The sequence below is a fragment of the Mesoplodon densirostris genome (assembly GCF_025265405.1).
Source record: "Mesoplodon densirostris isolate mMesDen1 chromosome Y unlocalized genomic scaffold, mMesDen1 primary haplotype SUPER_Y_unloc_1, whole genome shotgun sequence".
NCBI lineage: Eukaryota > Metazoa > Chordata > Mammalia > Artiodactyla > Ziphiidae > Mesoplodon > Mesoplodon densirostris.
This window is the reverse complement of record NW_026778236.1, coordinates 68132-91883: the sequence shown is the minus strand read 5'-3', so window position 1 is coordinate 91883 and position 23752 is coordinate 68132. Positions and strand designations below refer to the sequence as shown.

Sequence of the window (23752 nt, the reverse complement as noted above, 5' to 3'; positions counted from 1 at the left end):
ATCTTACTGTGATAAAAAACAAAGAACATGCAATTTTACCTGCAATTGTCTACATCAACTTTAATCATTGCACATCTCTACTCTTCATGTGAGAAAAAACTAAAATTCCTCTTAATATTACTTTCCCTAGCAAGGTACAATAATTTTTTAGCAGTGTTAGTATTTTTTTTTTTTTTTTTTTGCGGTATGCGGGCCTCTCACTGTTGTGGCCTCTCCCGTTGTGGAGCACAGGCTCCGGACGCGCAGGCCCAGCGGCCATGGCTCACGGGCCCAGCCGCTCCACGGCATGTGGGATCTTCCTGGAGCGGGGCACGAACCCGTGTCCCCTGCATCGGCAGGCGGACTCTCAACCACTGCGCCACCAGGGAAGCCCTGTTAGTATTCTTAAAGCTTAACAAAGGTATTCTTAACAAGGCACCTAACACTTGCCCCAAAACACTGAAGCAGCACTACAGAGCGATCCACATGGCAAGGAACTGATGCCTCCTGCCAACAGTCAGCCTTCTGAATAAGTCATCACAGATGTGAATACTCCAGTCTCAGTCAAGACTTCAGATAGAAGACTGCTACCCACAGCTGGCACCCTGAGTAAAATCTCTAGAGAGACCCTGACCCAGAACCATCAATGGAATTAAATGAACAAATACAACTAAAGAATTACAGTAAGATAAGATAGCAAATACTGAGTCTATGTTTCTCTCTGTCTTTTTTTCTTTTTTGGCCACACCCAACAGCATGTGGGATCTTAGTTCCCAGACCAGGGATGGAACACATGACCCCAGCAGTGGAATCACGAAGGCTTAACCACTGGACCAGCAGGGAAGTGCCCAAGTCTTTCATTTTAAGGTTAAATAACTCACAAGTTGGTTGAAGTCACCCAAATCATGAAAACCAAAAGTATTTTTCGACACTGCTGATTGTCTAATAAGAAGGTAAAATCAGAAGCAGCGGATTAAAGCTCCACAACAATCACCTTGATGTACCCTGCATCTGTGGAATACATGAATAGACAACAAATCATCCCAAACTGAGGAGCCAGGAGTCAATACTGTGCCTCTGACGTGGGAGAGCCAACTTCAGGACACTGGTCCACAAGAGACCTCCCAGCTCCACATAATATCAAACGGCGAAAATCTTCCAGAGATCTCCATCTCAACACCAGCACCCAGCTTCACTCAACGACCAGCAAGCTACAGTGCTGGTCACCCTATGCCAAACAACTAGCAAGACAGGAACACAACGCCACCCATTAGCAGAGAGGCAGCCTAAAATCATAAAAAGTCCACAGACACCCCAAAACACACCACCAGACATGGACCTGCCTACCAGAAAGACAAGATCCAGCTTCATCCACCAGAACACAGGCACTAGTCCCCTCCACCAGGAAGCCTACACAACCCACTGAACCAACCTTAGCCATTGGGGACAGACACCAAAAACAACGGGAACTACGAACCTGCAGCCTGCAAAAAGGAGACCCAAAACACAGTAAGATAAGCAAAATGAGAAGACAGAAAAACACACAGCAGGAGAAGGAGCAAGATAAAAACCCACCAGACCTAACAAATGAAGAGGAAATGGGCAGTCTACCTGAAAAAGAATTCAGAATAATGATAGTGACGATGATCCAAAATCTTGGAAATAGAATAGACAAAATGCAAGAAACAGCTAACACGGACCTAGAAGAACTAAAGATGAATCAAGCAACGATTAAAAACACAATAGGGCTTCCCTGGTGGCACAGTGGTTGAGAGTCCACCTGCCGATGCAGGGGACACGGGTTCATGCCCCGGTCCGGGAAGATCCCACATGCCGCAGAGCGGCTGGGCCCATGAGCCATGGCCGCTGAGCCTGTGCGTCCGGAGCCTGTGCTCCGCAGGGGAGGAGGCCACAACAGTGAGAGGCCCGCGTAACGCAAAAAAAAAAAAAAAAAAAAAAAATCTTCCAACAAACAAAAGCCCAGGACCAGATGGCTTCACAGGTGAATTCTATCAAACATTTAGAGAAGAGCTAACACCTATCCTTCTCAAACTCTTCCAAAATATAGCAGAGGGAGGAACACTCTCAAACTCATTCTATGAGACCACCATCACCCTGATACCCAAACCAGACAAAGATGTCACAAAGAAAGAAAACTACAGGCTAATATCACTGATGAACATTGATGCAAAAATCCTCAACAAAATACTAGTAAACAGAATCCAACAGCACATTAAAAGGATCATACACCATGATCCAAGTGGGGTTAATTCCAGGAATGCAAGGATTCTTCAATATATGCAAATCAATCAACGTGATACACCATATTAACAAATTGAAGGAGAAAAACCATATGATCATCTCAATAGATGCAGAGAAAGCTTTTGACAAAATTCAACACCCATTTATGATAAAAACCCTGCAGAAAGTAGGCATAGAGGGAACTTTCCTCAACATAATAAAGGCCATATATGACAAACCCACAGCCAACATCGTCCTCAATGGTGAAAAACTGAAACCATTTCCACTAAGATCAGGAACAAGACAAGGCTGCCCACTCTCACCACTCTTATTCAACATAGTTTTGGAAGTTTTAGCCACAGCAATCAGAGAAGAAAAGGAAATAAAAGTAATCCAAATCGGAAAAGAAGAAGTAAAGCTGTCACTGTTTGCAGATGACATGATACTATACATAGAGAATCCTAAAGATGTTACCAGAAAACTACTAGGGCTAATCAATGAATTTGGTAAAGTAGCAAGATACAAAATTAATGCACAGAAATCTCTGGCATTCCTATATGCTAATGATGAAAAATCTGAAAGTGAAATCAAGAAAACACCCCCATTTACCATTGCAACAAAAAGAATAAAATATCTAGGAATAAACCTACCTAAGGAGACAAAAGACCTGTATGCAGAAAATTATAAGACACTGATGAAAGAAATTAAAGATGATACAAATAGATGGAGAGATGTACCATGTTCTTGGATTGGAAGAATCAACACTGTGAAAATGACTCTACTACCCAAAGTAATCTACAGATTCAATGCAATCCCTATCAAACTACCACTGGCATTTTTCACAGAACTAGAACAAAAATTTCACAATTTGTATGGAAACACAAAAGACTCCGAATAGCCAAAGCAATCTTGAGAAAGAAAAATGGAGCTGGAGGAATCAGGCTCCCTGACTTCAGACTATACTACAAAGCTACAGTAATCAAGACAGTATGGTACTAGCACAAAAAGAGAAAGGTAGATCAATGGAACAGGATAGAAAGCCCAGAGATAAACCCACGGACATATGGTCACCTTATCTTTGATAAAGAAGGCAGGAATGTACACTGGAGAAAGGACAGTCTCTTCAATAAATGGTGCTGGGAAAACTGGACAGGGACATGTAAAAGTATGAGATTAGATCACTCCCTAACACCATACACAAAAATAAGCTCAAAATGGATTAAAGACCTAAATGTAAGGCCAGACACTATCAAACTCTTAGAGGAAAACATAGAACACTCTGTGACATAAATCACAGCAAGATCCTTTTTGACCCATCTCCTAGAGAAATGGAAATAAAGACAAAAATAAACACATGGGACCTAATGAAACTTAAAAGCTTTTGCACAGCAAAGAAAACCATAAACAAGACCAAAAGACAACCCTTAGAATGGGAGAAAATATTTGCAAATGAAGCAACTGACAAAGGATTAATCTCCAAAATTTATAAGCAGCTCATGCAGCTCAATAACAAAAAAACAAACAACCCAAGCCAAAAATGGGCAGAAGCCCTAAATAGACATTTCTCCACAGAAGATATACAGGCTGCCAACAAACACATGAAAGGATGCTCAACATCTTTAATCATTAGAGAAATGCAAATCAAAACTACAATGAGATATCATTTCACACCAGTCAGAATGGCCATCATCAAAAAATCTAGAAATAATAAATGCTGGAGAGGGTGTGGAAAAAAGGGAACACTCTTGCACTGCTGGTGGGAATGTGAATTGGTACAGCCACTATGGAGAACAGTATGGAGGTTCCTTAAAAAACTACAAATAGAACTACCATATGACCCAGCAATCCCACTACTGGGCATATACCCTGAGAAAACCATAATTCAAAAAGAGTTATGTACCAAAATGTTCATAGCAGCCCTATTCACAATAGCCCGGAGCTGGAAACAACCTAAGTGTCCATCATCGGATGAATGGATAAAGAAGATGTGGCACATATATACAATGGAATATTACTCAGCCATAAAAAGAAATGAAATTGAGCTATTTGTAATGAGGTGGATGGACCTAGAGTCTGTCATACAGAGTGAAGTAAGTCAGAAAGAGAAAGACAAATACTGTATGCTGACACGTATATATGGAATTTAAGAAAAAAATGTCCTGAAGAACATAGGAGTAAGACAGGAATAAAGACACAGACCTACTAGAGAATGGACTTGAGGATATGGGGAGGGGGAAGGGTAAGCTGTGACAAAGCGAAAGAGAGGCATGGACATATATATACTACCAAAGGTAAGGTAGATAGCTAGTGGGAAGCAGCCGCATAGCACAGGGAGATCAGCTCGGTGCTTTGTGACTGCCTGGAGGGGTGGGATAGGGAGGGTGGGAGGGAGACGCATGAGGGAGGGGATATGGGAACATATGTATATGTATAACTGATTCATTTCGTTATAAAGCAGAAACTAACACACTACTGTTAAGCAATTATACTCCAATAAAGATGTAAAAAAAAAAAAAAAAAAAAAAGGATGTAGGCAGCTTGGGGATTCTCCAGACATTAGAGTCCTTTTGCCAAACAAAATACTTTGCCTGGAGAAAACTTCTCTGATTGATTTTTTTTTTATGTGAAAACTCTGGGCAAGATTCTTTGCTTTAGAAAAAAAAATTAAAAAATAATAAAAAAGAAAGCAAAATCAGCCCAATTTGAAATCTATTGCTGTAAACCCTGATACTGAATTATATAAAACATTACATAAAACAGATAACATATCTACTGTTTTTATCCTGCTTTAATAGATTCATACAAATGCTATGAATAACAAGTATATCAACTGAATATGATTACATGCGATCATCTGTAATTATTTACATAAAGGTCTGGGCAACCACTTCAAGTACAAACAGTGTGCTACATTCAAACACAGTGAATGAATCTCATGTCCCAGCACACAGATTAAAAAGAAAACAGACGCTAAACTTGCAATGGGAACAACTATCTGACAGAAAAACATTAAGGAGAAAGACAGTTTTTTAAAACCTCATTTAAAAGAGCCTGAGACGATTTTACTTATGTGAACCATCCTACACGTTACCTCAGCCAGTGAAAAGGAAAAATAACTGGCACTAACAAAGAAAAGGAAAATCCTCCCAAAAGGAACAGAACAAAGTTGCAAAGCTGTAAGCCTAGGGTGTGCATGGAAAATCCTGAGTCAAAATAAGTGAAGGATAGGAGAGAACTTTTCAGTTGTGTGTGTGTGGCTTTTAACGCTGGAAATGTTAATTAAAATTAAATTCATGATGAGAGTTCTGAGCAATATGGTAGGGAGGTGGGGTGGGTGTGGGGGAAGGTGGGAGGAGGAGCAGCAGTATCTGACACAGAAACAAGGATTATGAAGACAATGTCTCCCAGGCAGAATGCACAGATAGCACATATATAAATGCTAAAGCCTTAAGGAAGTAGAGACAAAGAACATGAAAAAAATTACTAAACTGAAATACACTGCAACTAATGAAAACTGTGATTCAACATAATATTCAAATATTCACCAAAATGAAAATGTTCATCACAGCATATACCTAACGAAAACCACGGACAGTCTAAAAAGGGCACCAAGGGAAACAGTAAATAAATCACACTTATAAAATGGAGTATTAAAAGACTTGAAAAATCCTCCTATGTATAACATTTTATTTATTTATTTTTTTGCGATACGTGGGCCTCTCACTGTTGTGGCCTCTCCCGCTGCGGAGCACAGGCTCCGGACGCACAGGCTCAGCAGCCATGGCTCACAGGCCCAGCCGCTCAGCGGCATGTGGGATCCTCCCGGACCGGGGCACGAACCCGTGTCTCCTGCATCGGCAGGTGGACTCTCAACCACTGCACCACCAGGGAAGCCCTAGGTATAACTTTTTAAATGACAAAGTACCAACCTGTACTTTTCAGCGTTTTCATTTATTTTTAAAAAATGAACACAAAAAAGTTTAAAAATACCTAATAACATGATTGCTTTTACATGGTGGTATCAGGGAAATAAACTATCTGTACATGGTGCTCTGCCTTCTATTTCTCTTTTATGGGCTCCAAACCTTTTCACCAGTCAACAATATGCATAATTTTCAAACACACAAAAGCACACGCACGCAAACATACACGTGTGTACAAGTGATTAGACAGAAAGGTAGGCTAGGGCTTCCCCTGGTGGCACAGTGCTTAAGAATCCGCCTGCCAGTGCAGGGAACATGGGTACGAGCCCTGGTCCAGGAAGATCTCACATGCTGAGAACCAACTAAGCCTGTGCGCCAAAACTACTGAGCCTGAGCTCTAGAGCCTGCACGCCACAACTACTGAAGCCTGTATGCCTAGAGCCCGTGCTCTGCAGCAAGAGAATCCACCGCAATGAGAAGCCCATGCACCGCAATGAAGAGTAGCCCCCGCGTGCTGCAACTAGAGAAAGCCTGCACGCAGCAACAAAGACCCAACGCAACCAAAAACAAATAAATAAATAAATAAAATTCAATAAGTAAAAAATAAAGTTCCCTTTAAAAAAAAAAGGTAGGCTACACTGGAAATAAACTCTAAGTCAACGGCTCTCCAGGTCTCTTTTAAGACCAGCAGCTTCAGTATCACCTGAGAACTTACCAGAAATGCAAAATCTCAGGGTCTCACTCCAGACTTAGATAATCTAGAAATCTGAGGATGGAGTCCAACTGTGTATTTTTAATTAGTCCTCCAGGTAAATTTTTCTGTATGTTTATAGAAAAAATTATATACTTGTTATTCGTACAAGCACTATTCTAAGTTCTTGAAGCATTACTAAAAGAACAATCAAATTTCTCAGAGATAAATACATACTGTTTACACAGAACATGGGACTAATGCCATATAACTTCTGATGGTCAAAACTAACCAAAACTAACTTCATTAGAAGTTCCCAATTATAGCTACCTAAGGGAAGAAAACAAGAAAAAGGTAATCAATAACCTTACAACCTTGAATAGCCAATTAAATTAGCAGAAATGAAATTGACATACAAAATGGAAAAGCGAGACTTCCCTTATTCCCTTTTCTTAAAATGTCTCATTCCACTTCACCTGTTGTGCTAGAAAATGAAATCTAATCTTCAAGTTACCAGATCAAATGTTATCCAAAGTAAGTAATTTCTTTAATTTGGTATGCCAATATGTTTAATGATCATGGGATACATCAATTACAAAAATAAACTGTGAGGTACCATCACGTAATGCATCAATATGCACAGTATTTCTGGGTTTTGGAAATAAAGTAAAAATGTTGTCCGTTACCAGGCACAGTATTATTCTAGGTTTTCTGTAAAACGCAGAAAAAATACAGGAGAAGTATTCCTGACCTTGCCAAGTTCATTATCCAGTATGAGGGGGAGAATTAACAAATATGAAAGAACTCAATATTAGGTGAGAAGACAAATAAAAAGGCATTAGGATCCAGAAAGGTTAATTATCAACAACTTGTTAGATAGGACAGTTTATGACAGCAACCTCAGAGAAAAGGTAATGGATGACTCTGTACTATTTTTGTCAAGCTCTTTCCCCTCTCTCTAACAGTCAATGGATGACTCTGTACTATTTTTGTCAAGCTCTTTCCCCTCTCTCTAACAGTCTGTCCATCTGTAAAATGAGCTTTATTAAATCTAAGATTCCCTTCCTGTACTACTCAACTTAAAATGATTAACAGGTGAAGTCAAACTAAACTAAGTAATGAAAACTATTAACGAAATCACAAAACTAGAAAGGAGAAATCAATGGTGAACTGATCTGATTATTCAACAATGGTTACTACCTACATGTCAGACACTTTGCAGTGCTAGGAACAGTGGCTCAGGATCTTAACCTGATCTCAGGTTAAGATCTGAATCTATAAGAATCTAAAGGAAGACATTAATCAAACCTGAACAAAAAATTACAACAAATTTTTGTTTATGTCAGAAAAACACACATATAACATGAAGACACAAGATACAGCACAGAAACAGAAAAGAGGAATGGTATTTGAAAGCTCCACCAAGATCAAGTATTCCTAAAACCAATATATAAAAAGACTCCTGCTCTACTATACTTGATACTTATACTGCATGAGAGAGACTGAAGTTCTTTTTTCTTCTTTTTTAAACTGACATAAGCTGAAAAGTATCAGGGAAATTCCACTGGCTTAATACCACAACTTACACCTTACCATTACTGAGGCAGAATAAAAGAATGAGGGAATATCAGAGCTAGCAAAATTATCCGGTCCTACCCACCTCCATTCACTGCATATAACATAATGTCTGAGGAAAAAAGCAATCTTTTCTGTATTTTGTACACCAGTATGCGATAAGCATTTAGGATAGGACCAGGTAAATAGCAGATGCCCAACAAATATTTGTTGAAAGTAAAAGCAAACAAGTCTTAAGAAACAAAAAGAGTAGTAGAGCTGAAACTGTGGTAAGAAATACATAATTGAATCATGATTCTAAGTAGAACCCAGTTCCTCACATTCCTTACTGTTTCCTTTTCACTATGTGTTTATGAGTTTGGGTGAGATTTTTGATAGCACCACTAATGACACTAAACACTCAAAAGAGGATACAGGGCTTCCCTGGTGGCGCAGTGGTTGAGAGTCCACCTGCCGAGGCAGGGGACACCGGGGTTCGTGCCCGGGTCCGGGAAGATCCCACATGCCGTGGAGCGGCTGTGCCCGTGAGCCGTGGCTGCTGAGCCTGTGCGTCCGGAGCCTGTGCTCCGCAACGGGAAAGACCACAACGGTGAGAGGCCCACGTACCGCAAAAAAAAAAAAAGAGGATACAGCTGCCTACTGGCAGAATAACAATTTTCAAAGCACTTCAGGTCTCCCCTTTCCCTAAAAGGAACTGCACATCATGATCACCCATCAAGTTTCGCTTTTTTCCCCCTTAATTATCTAGGTTCCACCCTGGAACTATTCAGTTAGAAGCCCCTAGAATCTATCCTAGGAGCTAATTAAAATTTTCAATAAGCTCCATAGGTATTCTGAGCTGAGGTAGAAAATTATAATTATACAATGACTCTGAAAACAGAGTAAGAAAAAGGATTTATGTCAAATACGTGCATAATGCATGTGTACGTTTGGTAAAACACAGGACTAGCAAACACGTATTTAAAGAATAAACTTAAAGGCTTCCCTGGTGGCACAGTGGTTGAGAGTCCGCCTGCCGATGCAGGTGACACGGGTTCGTGCCCCAGTGCGGGGACATCCCACATGCCGCGGAGCGGCTGGGCCCGTGAGCCATAGCCGCTGAGCCTGCGCGTCCGGAGCCTGTGCTCCGCAACAGGAGAGGCTACAACAGTGAGAGGCCCGCGTACAGCAAAAACAAAACAAAGAAGATCCAAGAATAAACTTAGATATGATTTTGCATCAATCTACAATATTTTTTCACATCTTCCTTAAATGTATACAATAATGATCACTTTATAAAAATAAAGTAAAATAAAAATAAGTAAATTCAAACCCCAATAGACAGAAAATGCTGTAAGTTTCATACAGTCTCTTTTTCTTCTTTTATAACACTAAGATATAAATAGACCTTGGTTATTACAGTCATCCCATTTTCCGGATTATTTACGAAACAGATATATTAAGAGTCTTGTGTCACACCATGAACCCGAAACAGATGCCACACTAGTTAAAGCCTTTCTCTCTTCCTCCCTGAATAGGGAATTTAGTCCACTGGTCTAAAGAAAAAGAAAAGCTGAAAACAAAACAAAAAAATCTATTATTTCTATTTCAATAATTTCCCAAGCACTGAAAACTGTCTCTCACACACACATACTAACTTAATTCTGCACAGCATCTATGGAAAACAAACCAATTTTAAACACAACATAAAACTTCAAACTCTTATATTGAAGGAACAGAATTGCACAACAAACCAGTCTTTTATAGATGACTTCAGTGAATGACAGGAAGACAAATGCCTCAATTTTTTTATCTCTTACAAATAGTATGTTATTCAAACATCTTTAGGAATAAACACACCAATTTAAATATTCTAAATATGCTGGGAATAAAAAGCAAAAGTAATATGCTGGGAGAACTTTATTCAATACACATCTCTGTGGCTACTCCTCAGTCATGAAATGTTTTAATAATCTTTAAAACAATATTACAAACGAAATATTTTAATCAAACCTAAGTCCACTCTGATACATTAAGTTTCAATGTTTAAAAATGAAAAAGAATATAAACCAGTGATTTATTATAGAATATTACGACAATAATTGGTACAATGGTTGGAATCACCATAGCTGAGCCTAAAACTCAAAAGACAAATTCGCTATTAATTAAAAAACTATCAAAAAAGTCATGGTTTTATTTATTCATCTACAAGATTATAGCTGCATGCTTATAAACAATTGACAAGTGATTACTGCCCACAGTAATTACTGCCTACTCTTAAAAGATCACTCTAAGGACTTCATGTTAGACAAATTAGATAAGTGCGTAGAGTTGGGGGGGTAGGGGGGTTGGGGGAGTATAACAAATAATTATCAGCATTATTTTAAAAGCTGCACAAGTGATTTTAATGCACTATCAGGGTTGAGCAAAAACTCTGCATTAACCCTTTCCCAAATACTAATATCAGACCTTCTGTTCAAGTTAAGACTAATAATAATGAATACTTATTATTAAAAGAACAAAATGGAAGTTAAAAATGTCTTTCTTTTTTTTTTTTTTTTTTTTTTTTTTTTCAGTATGCGAGCCTCTCACTGTTGTGGCCTCTCCCGTTGCGGAGCCTGTGTTCCGGACGCGCAGGCTCAGAGGCTATGGCTCACGGGCCCAGCCGCTCCGCGGCATGTGGGATCTTCCCGGACCGGGGCACAAACCCGCGTCCCCTGCATCGGCAGGCGGACTCTCAGCCACTGCGCCACCAGGGAAGCCCTAAAAATGTATTTCTTGAGTGCTGAAATAAGGAAAAATACATTAAGATTCAGGAAATGTAAGGTCAAAGTAAAAATGCAATGACATTTAACATAAAAGTGGTATTCTCACAATGGTTGCCCAACAATGTAACTGTACTTAACATCACTGAACTACACCCTTAAAAACAGTTAAGACAGCAAATTTTATGTGTATTTTACCACAATTTAAAACAAAATTTAATTGTCACTGTCATTTAGAATATAAATTAATTTACCCATTGCTAGTGTGAGGATACACCAGACAGATCAACAGCACATAACTGACAGTCCAGAAATAAGCCCTTACTTATAAGACCTTTGAATATGTCAAATAATTGTCAACAAGGGTGCCAAGACTATTCAAGGGCGAAAAAAAAGTCTTTTGAACAACCTGTACTGAAACAACTGGATATCCACATGAAAGATGAATTTGGATTCCTAACTTACACAGTCCACAAAAGTTAACCCCAAACGGATTACAGACTAAGTACTTTAAATATAAAATCCTTAAGGAAAGAAATTTGACTGAGTCTTTATGACCTTCAGTTAAGCAAACATTTCTTGGCTAGACTGAAAAGTGATAAAAAGAAAAACATTAAGGGACCTCCCTGGTGGCGTAGTGGTTAAGAATTCTCCTGCCAATGCAGGGGACACAGGTTCAATCCCTGCTCCTGGAAGATCCCGGAGCAACTAAGCCCGCAAGCCACAACTACTGAGCCCACGTGCTGCAACTACTAAAGCCTGTGTGCCTAGAGCCCGTGTTCCACAACGAGAAGCCCCCACAATGAGAAGCCCATGTGGCGCAATGAGGAGTAGCCCCCACTCACCACAACTATTGAAAGCCCACGCACAGCAACGAAGACCCAACACAGTGATTAATTTTAAAAGAAAGAAAAACAATAAACTGAACTTCATCAAAATTTGAAACTACTCACTTCAAAACATACCATACAGAAAGTGAAAAGAGAAAACACAGATTAGGAGAAATATTGCAAGCCATGTATCACAGAAAAGATAAAACCTAAACAAATAACAATTTTAAAAAAACTAATTTAAAATATGAGCAGAGTCTAGACAGACATTTCTCCAAAGATTTGCTAACAGCTGATAAGTACATGAGAGTATGTTCAATATAATTAGTTACTAGGTTAGTTCAAATTAACCACAATAAGATACCACAACACACTTACTAGAATGGATATAAACAGAAAGTCAAAATGTACTCAAATGAACTGGAAACCTCATAAACTCCTGGTAGGAAGTAAGATGGAGGCAACCTCTTTGGAAACAATTGCGCAGTTTAAGTTAAACATAAATTTACAATACAATAACTTTGGTCCCAGCTATCTACCTAACATAAAAATGTATTGTTCACACACCAAGACTTGAAAATTAGTGTTTGTAACATCTTTACTTGAAGTCCATAGCACACAGATGCATATTACAATATGAATAAACCTCAAAAACATTACCTAAGTGAAATAAGTCAGATACAAAGACTACATATTCTATGATTCCATTTATCTGAAACATCCATGATAGGCAATTCTAGAGATAAGAAGTAGATTAGAAATTGCCTGGGACTAGAAACAAAAGGGGGGTGGGAGTGGGATCTGAGGATCTGTATGTCTGCAGGTGAACGGTAGTTACCAGAGTGATGGAAATACTCAAAAATTGGATTGGTTTGTTGTTTTTACAGCACTATAAATTTATACCTAATTGTATATGTTAAAGAAGTAAATTTTATGGTATGTAAATTGCCTAATTGTATATGTTAAAGAAGTAAATTTTATGGTATGTAAAATATATACCTCACTAAAGCTGTTAAAAAATTAACTTACATGATGACCAAAAGACTCAATTGTCATTCCAATTTGTAAGGACAAATCCTTTCACACACACACAACAAAAAAAGAAATGTGGTGTCCACATTAAAATGCTGAAACAAATGTGAAAATATTAAAAAGCTTAAAGTGTGCATTTGTCTAGCTAGACAATAATTGAACGTTGAAATTTCATTACAAATATCCAATTTCAGAGTAAGCTGCATTAGAAATACTTCATCAAACAAAAATTATCCATGAAAAGTACTTTATCTTACTGGAATCTGAAAATGCATTTCAAAATCATAGAAGTAAAAAACCCATCTCTACCCACTAGTATGGTTTAAAGTAAAACCTAGTCTTAAAAATTACTTGAGAACTTAGATTGTCAAATGTAATGTTTTGCTGTTATGCTGTCACTACAGAAATTTTCTCCAACTTCAGAAGAAACATTAGATATTATTAGGGCCAAGCAAGAAGAAGTGTAACAATAATTAAAATATCAAGATGATAGGTTAAACTTTTGTGTTAAAATTGTAAGGGAAAAGGGTAAGAAGGAAAAAGTTATAATTTAAAAAATTTATCTTTAAATTTATGAAATACAACACATTCTCAGGTGCACTTTGAATCAATAATTGCAAATGGTTCCTAAATACTGGGACAATGAAGTTTAATACATTTAAACTAAAACTACATGGTTTAATTATCGAATTAGTAGAGCAAGGAAAATTTGTCTTTAAGTTTAGGATAGGCACCAAGACTTCTTGTCAACTAATGCTTACTCAGGACATAATCTCTAATGATAAATAAGACCCAATAAAAGATCTTTCCTAAGCAGAGTATACCAAATTGTTTTCTAACACCGAGAGTATGTACACGAAGTGTTATACGCTTTCTCAGGATGAACGTGTTTACTGGTTAAGTAAAAGTTACAAAATACAGCATGACTAAGCCACATTTAAAACTCGCTGAATTAAGTTTAAAAAACTCATAAACACCTGTAGCAGAAACTGCACAGTGGCATATTCAGTAACATTTTAACAGAATTCCATAAAATAACTGAAATATCTGCTCCGCAACTGTAAATTAATATTTCATAAAAACGAAAAGTATCTTATATATCCGAAACATAATGGCTGACATTAACAAAAATGAAGTTTTACTACTAAGAAACGGAATGAAGTTACTATTTTTGTAGCAACACAAAAAAACAAAAACGTAAAACCTAGTTTGGAACAGTTCTTCATTGAAACATCTTTCACCCTCCTCGGCCCTCACCACTTTGGTGTGCTATCCGAGGCTATCTCGGAATATGGACAAACGTCAAGATCTAATAGCCAAGCGTAGCTGGAACCTAGCTCTACTCCGAATCACTCGGTCTCAGTGATGGCGTTTGGTGGCAAGCGCGAGAGGGAATACATCAAGGGTCCTCTGAGGATTGTATCTCAAGGTTCTTCAGTGGAGCGGTTAGCCTCCAGCCACAGATAAAAGCGTGCCGGAGAAGAGAGGGCGGGACAGAGACGTCAGCCATTTTCCCTTATACTTCAAAACACGGACATGTTCCTAGAGCTGAAGATCCGCACCCTTTAGAACGGTGTCTAGCCCAGTTAGAGCGGACAACAGGGGGCCTAAAAACCTCCAGGCCAGGCAAGGAGAAGGGAAGAAATACTGAACAGATCCATTTGTTGACCCCGGGGAGGTGCGAGTGGCGTGGCCACTCACTGCATAACGCAGATGCTTTTACCCCAAAACCAGACAACGTGATAGCTGACGGAGACGCAAATCTCATCCCAAATACGGAAAAAAACGGCAGATGCCGGGTTCCGGACCGCAGCGTGAGGAAAAAGCCACTGTTCCCACTCCGTCCTCCTCCACATTCTGTGGCCCTCTTACCTACTTTTTTCTCGCGCCGGCGTGTCTCTGAGCTTAGAGGCGCTCCAACTGGTGAGATTCTGTTTCAAGTCCTTAGTCCTCCCGCAGCGGGGGCTTCACCTTCTTGGGCCTGGTCTCTAAGCTGCGACGGAGTCCTAGGTGCCGACACCAACACCAAAATGAGGGGCTAAGGCGGCCGTCTCCCGTAAGGGAGAGGCGGCACGGGGCTCTAGCTCCTGTAAGGCCTGGTGAGGCTGGAAGTAGGTGAGCTCAATAGATCCCCCCTAAAGGGCGGGGTACGGCGACGTTTGAGCTCAGGCCGTCGCCCGGCCTCGTCGTCTTCAATATGGCGGATCCGGCAAACTGAAAAAAAAAAAAAAAACTACCGGGCCAGTGGCAACCTCAGCGGCGCAGATTTCCACCAGTCTCAGCGCCACCTGGAGCCTGGAGGACCAATCCCCCGCAACGCTCTGCCGCCAAGTCCCGCCTCTCGGCCTCTCCCCCTACTCTTGCGCAGTCCCTTGCCGGTCAACCGTTTCTCTTTTTTCTTCTCTTTCCCCTCCCCCATGGCCTCACTCAGACGGAACTGGAAAGAAGTTCCAACCCAAAGCTGGAAGCAAATCAGTCTGGCTGAGGCACCTTGATCCTGCACCGCTGGGAAAGGGGTGGGGACCACACGATACACACACCACGTAACTGTTGGAGCAGTAACTGTTGCGCATGCCCTTCCACGGACTGTAATGGGCATGCCTCTAACCCGTTTCGGTTCTGGAGCTCTTTAGGGGAACAGCTGGACTGAGAACGGGCCAGAATAAAAAAGTACGGTATTAAGACTGGGACTCCCGAGGAGTAACTAATTCAAAGAAGGTATTAAACACAGATTAATCGCGTGTGGTGACCCATCGCCGTCACACTGACATGTTCCCTTGCATCGCTGGGTTTTGTTGCGATGTGAATTTCTTCTTCGCCGAAAAACCCGTATGAATGCTACATCCGATGTCACTTTTTTTCCAGATTCGGAATGCCAGGGAGAAGATGGACCTGAATGGAAAAAATGCTGTGACTGACTTTTGTTCCGTGCTTGGGCAATCTCCGACGCTCAGTTTTGGGCACCACCTCGTACTACCTCGTAGCTTTCCGAGCCCTTCAGCCTTCTCCTAGGGCCCTGGGCGCTGAGGAGGGAAAAACTGTCGATTCGGTAGAATCCAGGGGGCCAGCCACCTCTTTGAGAGAGTAAAATGAAAGCTTGTTGGTTATCCGTGCGAGATATGTTAAGGTGACCATGTGGCCTTTGTTCTTTATTAATATGGAATATTTTGTTAATTTATATGTTAAAACAATATTGTATTCCTGGGATAACTGCCACTTAGCCTTGGTGTAGAATATTTTTAAATATATTGCTGGATTCAATTAGTACTATTTGTTCATCTTCTGGGTCCACCTGCAAGCATCCATCCATGTATTATACAATTACAGGTGTGCTAATGATGGGGATGTCGTTAATACTTATTACTCTATGAAGTTTTCAAGACATAGATTACCATCCTTGATTCTCTGTAAAGAAAATATGTACAAAGTGTAAATTGACCAAAATCACCAGATAGGCATGGTAAGTGGAAAATGGAAGTTCTAATCCCTATCAGACTGCACCCTACATATAAAAATCCTTTGGGTCTTATTTTTGCCTCCTACATCGTGCCTTCCCTTCTCCTGTGAACAATCTTGATAGCTGATACTTAGACGTGAGCCTTTTTTTTGGGGGGGGGGGGTAAATGTTTTCACTTAAGTGTACATACATCCTGTGAAATTTGCAACTCAATTTTTACTAAGTAAATACATTTCTGTAACCTGGACAAGTTTCATATAGAATGCAGTATTTAGTGGATCCTGGTAAGAGATAGGAGCTAGGGACAAGATCAATGACTTTATTACCTATAGCAGAACAAGCAGCATGACTATCATGTTTGCAGGTTTCCCTTATTTCCTAAATCCCACGCAAGTGATGTGAAGAAGTACATATTCTTGCCACGCATTTCACTATTTCCGTCACACCTGAGGATCAGTGAGCTTGGGGATTCCAATAGTTTTATACTAACTAATAAGGAAGCTTGCTGTTTGTGTGTTGGGATGGGGAGGGATGCTACCTTATAGCTCAAGATTCCTAACTGAGAAATGACTTAGGTAATGGGCATAGGTAAATGACATAGACGCATTGTTAGCATACCCAGAAAAGGAGTGAAAGATGGCAGATCACCTTTCCCAACAAGCACTACCAGTACTTCAAAAACATACCTTTCCAGTCATTGTCCACCCTCAACCTTCTGAAGTAACAACTATTCTGACTTCTATTGGCCTAAACTAGTTTTACCTGATTTAGAAATTTATATAAACAGAATCATACAGCATGTAAACTTTTATTTTTGACTTTTTTGCTCAACATTGTGTCAAAGAGCTTTATTTGTGTTGCATTATATAAATATGTACCTAATTAGTACTGACAACACATTTGAGTCATTTCCAAATTGGAACTTTTATGAACGAGCAAGTTTTAAGCCATGTTTTTTGGGGGACATACGTCATTGTTTTTAGTACGCACAAGCCTATGAGTTGGATTTCTGGCTTTTTTGAGTATTTATATGTTTATCTTTAATAAATAGTGCCAAGTATTTCTCCAAAGTGGTTTTGTTTATTCAAATTATAAACTTAGGGACTTCCCCGGTAGCACAGTGGTTAAGAATCACCTGCAAATGCAGAGGACATGGGCTCGATCCCTGGTCTGGGAAGATCCCACATGCCACGGAGCAACTAAGCCCATAAACCACAACTACTGAGCCTGTGCTGTAGAGCCCGTGAACCACAACTACTGAGCCTGCGTGCCACAACTACTGAAGCTCACATGCTCTAGGGCCCACATGCCACAGCTACTGAGACTGTGTGCTGCAACTACTGAAGCCCGTGCACCTAGAGCCCATGCTCCACAACAAGAGAAACCACTGCAATAAGAAGCCTGCGCATCTCAATGAAGAGTAGCCCCTGCTCACCACAACTAGAGAGAGAAAACCCTCACACCACAAGTAGAGAAAAAACTGCGAGCCACAATGAAAGATCCTGCATGCCTCAACGAAGGTCCCGTGTGCCACAAATAAGACCCAATGCAGCCAAAAATAAATAAAATAAATAAATAAATTAAAATCTTTAAAAAAATCCGATTGCAATGCAATTGACAAAGTAACTTGGTTACTGCTGTGACATACAACACTTTAAGATAAGTAGAATTATGTCTGATAACATTTTACAAGGACATATCAGAATTTTAGGAACTCCATATAATTTCTAGAATATCTATATTAATAACATTTACTATACAATATAAATTAAGAAGATTTGTTACTCATTTGACAATACTTCCCATGTAATTTAACATACCAAATAAACTTAATTTGTTTAATATCTCTCTCTGGGATGTTTCAGGAGCCCTTTGAAGCATCCTAAAGTTAGCTAGGGGTCAAAAGGACTTCATTAGAATTGGATTTAGGAGGGACTTCCCTGGTGGCCCAGTGGTTAAGAATCCACCTTCCAATGCAGGGTATGTGGGTTCGATCCCTGGTTGGAGAACTAAGATGCCACATGCCACAGGGCAACTAAGCCTGCATGCTTAACTACTGAGCCTGCAGACTGTGGAGCCTGAATGCCACAACTAGAAAGAAACCCACTTGACACAATGAAGATCCCGCCATGACTAAAGACCAGAGACAGCCAAATAAATAAATAAATAAATAAAATAACTGGATTTAGAAAGTTTTGTCCAACAAATATCAAAAAGGGTTTATTGACATATATACACTAATATGTATAAAATAGATAACTAATAAGAACCTGTTGTATAGAACAATAAATAAAACTCAAAAAATAAAAAGGGGGGCTTCCCTGGTGGCACAGTGGTTGAGAGTCCTCCTGACGATGCAGGGGAAGCGGGTTCGTGCCCCGGTCCAGGAAGATCCCACGTGCCACGGAGCGGCTGGGCCCGTGAGCCATGGCCGCTGAGCCTGCGTGTCTGGAGCCTGTGCTCCGCAACAGGAGAGGCCACAACAGTGAGAGGCCCGCGTATCGCAAAAAAAAAAATTAAAAAATTAAAAAATAAAAATAAAAAGGGTTTAGAGGTCTCAGATAGGATCATAGGTCACTGTGAAACAATATTCACTTAGCCAAAGTAACAATAAAAGGTTTCAAAGACAAATACAGAATAGATCATTTAAAAGGTAAATAAACAAAATCTGTTATCAAAGACACTTCAACATTTTAAGAAAACTTGTCCTCTTAACAGAGATACAAGCCAAATTCATGTTTTGCACAAGCTTACTTTTAAAATTCATTTACTCAATTACATTTATTTTAAACTTAGTCAACCCTGACCATGCACAAAATTCTTTTCTTGGGGTCCTCTTTCTACAAATCTTCTATCACTTAACTAATTTTATCACAGCTCTAACCTTCAAGTTGTGAATATCTGGAGAGATTATTCTTAAGTAGACATTCCTAAAATATAATTATTCCTTAAAAGTTCACCCAAAACTCTTATCTCATTTGAATTTAACTCACTTATAGTTCATCATACCAAGTTATTTTTCTTGCTGACAAGTTTGCAACAGATATAATAAGATCTTACTTAACTTCTATTAAACCTACATACAATAAAGGTATTACACTTAATGTTGATGACTCTGAAGATGAAATAGGAGGGAAGGTGTCAGGGCACAACCTTTAAAAGAATAGCATAGCCATAGGACATTACATAAATGGTTAGAACCAACTGGGGCCAAGGTGGCAGAAGATTCGACTACCAGTGGACTTTGAGCCTCATTATATGCCCACTGGAATACATTAGCATCTAAATGACACACCTATAGGTGCCAGGACAGTTCTATAGCCAGCGATAAAAGGTCAACAAGTGGGCAGTGGCCCAATTTCTGGAAATTCCCACCGCTTCCCCAAAAGAGCTGGAATACTCCTCCCACTCATTAGCCTAGGAAATTACCCACCCCTATAAAAACTAACCACCCCATACCCTGGTGCCACTCTCGTCTTCTGAGATGGCCCACACTCCGTCTGTGGAGTATGTTGGTCTCTAAATAAATCCACTTCTTACCTATCACTTTGTCTCTCACTGAATTCTTTCTGCAATGAGACATCAAGAACCTGAACTTCATTAAGTCCTGAGACCAGATGTGTGATCTCAATTAAAAGACCATGGGTTCGAGCCTCCCTGGTGGCGCAAGTGGTTGAGAGTCCGCCTGCCGATGCAGGGGATACGGGTTCGTGCCCCGGTCTGGGAGGATCCCATATGCCGCGGAGCGGCTGGGCCCGTGAGCCATGGCCGCTGAGCCTGCGCGTCCGGAGCCTGCGCGTCCGGAGCCTGTGCTCCGCAACGGGGGAGGCCACAACAGTGAGAGGCCCGAATACCGCAAAAAAAAAAAAAAAAAAAAAAAAAAAGACCATGGGTTCAAACTGGGTTTGGCCAGGTTCAGGTCCTGGCATGTGGGTTCAAGTCCCAATCTGAATTACACAGTTTCAAAGACATATCTATATTAGTTAGATTAACAAACTTAAACATTTATATCTGCTATAAATTTAATATTGAATATTTCCCAGTTCATGTGAACCTGAAATTAATGCTGACCTGTTACCTTCTATAATTTTCAGAATTTATATAAGCACTTAATTTACTTTAAGCCAAGTAAGTAGACCTCATTGACAAATTAATTTTTATAATACCATCCAAATGTAAAGACAATGCACACATAAACATATAGAAAGACACAGCAAGAGATCTCATAGCTTCATTTTCTAAACTTAGTCATTAATCAGACATCACAATATAAAATTCAATAGTTGTAAATAACAGTTGGAATAAGTAAACTTTTAAAGGCTTCTTTCCCATTTTTTTCCCTCAGTCTCAGGAATTAGAGATGGTCTAGATACGTGTTCCTGAGAGCCCTGGTCTCCAGGCACAGGGAGAGAAAGTCAAGTTCTAGTAGTAGGACTTGTTCCCTCTGGGTCAGAATTCTGGGGGAAAAAAAAAAGAGGAAAAATTATTTTAACAAGCTAGTTTCCTCTAATTGAACATGCACAAAAGAACCAGTTTTTTTTCAATTTCAAAAAAAGTTTTATCTTAACCAATTTTCTCTGGAGTCCAAAGAATATATTGCAGCCACACAATGTGATAATAAACTATCATCTTCCTTTTCTGTTGTCATAGTTTCATAGCTAAAATTTAGACCAGATAGTGCTCAAATTGGCCTTCACAACAGGGCCAAACAGGCTGATAAAATGATAAAATATTTTGCTTCCCTGTTGGTGCAGTGGTTGAGAGTTCGCCTGCCGATGCAGGGGACATGGGTTCATGCCCCGGTCCGGGAAGGTCCCACATGCCACGGAGCGGCTGGGCCCGTGAGCCATGGCCGCTGAGCAGCCTGCGTGTCCAGAGCCTGTACTCCGCAACGGGAGAGGCCGCAATGGTGAGAAGCCCGCGTACCATAAAGAAAAAAAAAAAGATAAAATGTTGTTGCAGCAGGTACTGTCCCTCTGATGAGGTGGGGTTTTAGTTTGATAAGAAGAATCTGAAGGAGTAAAGGAACTTGCAGAAGTGGGGGAAGCTTTGTTCACCACAGCCCCCTCCCCCTTAGAGTTGGGAGAAGTTAGAAGAGGGTAGTTTAGAATGTCTAAATAGTTTAGATAGTTTAGGAGAGTTAACCTCAGTCCATTTTCCCATCCTGTGGCAATAAAAATCTAATTGTATTATAATATAGAAACCCATTTTCAGGCCATTTTTCAATGCCCTAATTTAAATAAAGTCCAGGCAATGTTACAGCAAAACCTAAGTTTTTCATTTCTCAGACCATCTGGCTTAGAAAGGGGATCCTCTCATGTTGAGCAACCTGCAACCCAGAACAGCACTCCTAGAAATGAAGTCCAGAGTCCTAAAAGCATTATTAGGAAGCACCTGAAGGAGTTTCAGAGTGCCCTCTGAATTTCCTTCAAATCCTATGCTTGATGTGATTTTGGGCATCCTCTATTCCCTCACTGATCCCTGACCAGATGTGCCGGGTTGACCCAGTCCCTTGTGTGAGGGGTCCTGATGGGGGATGTTTGCATTCCCAGGGCTCTGCTTAAGGTGAGAATTGGAATCAGCTTGAAAGTGGCCAGCCCAGGGACTTACCTGGTGGTCCAGTGTTTAATACCCTGCACTCCCAATGCAGGGGAGATTACTTTTTATTTTATTTCCATTACTCTAGGAGCTGGATCAAAAAAGAACTTGCTGTGATTTATGTCATAGAGTGTTCTGCCTATGTTTTCCTCTAAGAGTTTGATAGTGTCTGGCCTTACATTTAGGTCTTTAATCCATTTTGAGTTTATTTTTGTGTATCATGTTAGGGAGTGTTCTAATTTCATTCTTTTACATGTAGCTGTCCAGTTTTCCCAGCACCACTTATTGAAGAGGCTGTCTTTTCTACATTCTATATTCTTGCATCCTTTATCAAAAATAAGGTGACCGTATGTACATGGGTTTCTCTCTGGGCTTTCTATCCTATTCCATTGATCTATATTTCTGCTTTTGTTCCAGTACCATACTGTCTTGATTACTGTAGCTTTGTAGTATAGTCTGAAGTCAGGGAGCCTGATTCCTTCAGCTCTGTTTTTCTTTCTCAAGATTGCTTTTGCTATTCACAGCCTTTTGTGTTTCCATACACATGTTGCAGGGGGAAGATTAAACAGAAGAAGAACCCCAAGTCTATTACCCTGTTTGTTTGGTGGCTAAGGTAAAATTGGGAATCTTCTGAGGATTTTATCTGACACAGGCAACAGTGAGTTTGGCAGTGGTGGGAACACAGTTTAGGAACGAGGTCCAGAAAATCCTTCCCTGAAAGGGTGTGGAGATGTGAAGTGAGAAAGAGACCTTGTTGTGTGAGTAAAGTGGGAAAGAGGAGCATAGTAGAGGGTTCCATATGGGACAGAGAGAGATAGAGAGAAAGAGAGAGACCCCTTGGGCTTCTTTTTTTTTTTTTTTTTTTGGTATGCGGGCCTCTCACTGTTGTGGCCTCTCCCGTTGCGGAGCACAGGCTCCGGATGCGCAGGCCCAGCGGCCAGGGCTCACAGGCCCAGCCGCTCCGCGGCATATGGGATCCTCCCAGACCGGGGCACGAACCCGTATCCCCTGCATCGGCAGGCGGACTCTCAACCACTGCGCCACCAGGGAGGCCCCCCTTGGGCTTCTTCACTGAGCAGACTGAGATCATGCCCTGCAGGTCTTGGAAAGAGGACAAAGCAGTGAGCAAGACAAAGAGGGCAAGAGCAAAAGTCAGGGGCCTCAGGCTGCAGCTGGGTGAAGTCCATGATTTACCTTGAATTCCAGGTTTCAGAACCAAATGTGATCTTGGGTGGCCTCAGTCTGCAGCAGCTTGAAGCAGGATTTCATTCGGTTCCCTGGCCAGAGATTGAAGTCAGGCTGTGGCAGTGAGAGCGCTGAATCCTAGCCATTAGACCATGAGGGACAGTGGTCAGTGACAAGACCCTGGCCCACTGGCTTTGTATAAATGAATTCCCACAAAGATATAGAAGGTAGTGAAGCAAGTGAAGTGTTTATTAGGAGGCAAAAGGGTATGTATAGATAGATACATGGGCAGACCGAGAGAAAGAGAGTTGGGCCCTCATTGTAGTTTGAGTCATTTTATGGGACATTTCTACCAGGTTTCCTCTGGACAGCCATCTTGCTTTGCTGGGCTCTGAGTCCATATTTGGTTCATTTCAGGGTCCTCCCTTGTGTTCGTGTGCACCTCTTAGCCAAGACAGATTCCACTGAAGAGGGCTGTGGGTAGGTCAACATCACCT

The 23752-nt window shown here is 40.5% G+C and overlaps 2 protein-coding genes across 7 annotated transcripts in view; both read right to left on the bottom strand.

Annotated features, from left to right (window-relative positions):
* LOC132482954 (probable ubiquitin carboxyl-terminal hydrolase FAF-X) overlaps nt 1–15216 on the bottom strand; it is a 138583-nt gene extending 123367 nt beyond the window's left edge. For 5 of the 6 annotated variants that reach the window (XM_060088227.1, XM_060088229.1, XM_060088230.1 and 2 more), the window contains exon 1: nt 14892–15216. The gene's annotated coding sequence lies outside the window, so the exon portion shown is untranslated. Of the gene's footprint in view, nt 1–14887 lie in introns of all 6 variants that reach the window. The other variant, XM_060088228.1, reaches the window with a different exon arrangement.
* A 749-nt stretch (nt 15217–15965) lies between these two features.
* LOC132482956 (U2 small nuclear ribonucleoprotein auxiliary factor 35 kDa subunit-related protein 2-like) overlaps nt 15966–23752 on the bottom strand; it is a 46264-nt gene continuing 38477 nt past the window's right edge. The window contains exon 8 of the mRNA XM_060088233.1: nt 15966–16162. Coding sequence (XP_059944216.1) covers nt 15966–16162 — 197 coding nt within the window. The remainder of the gene's footprint in view (nt 16163–23752) is intronic.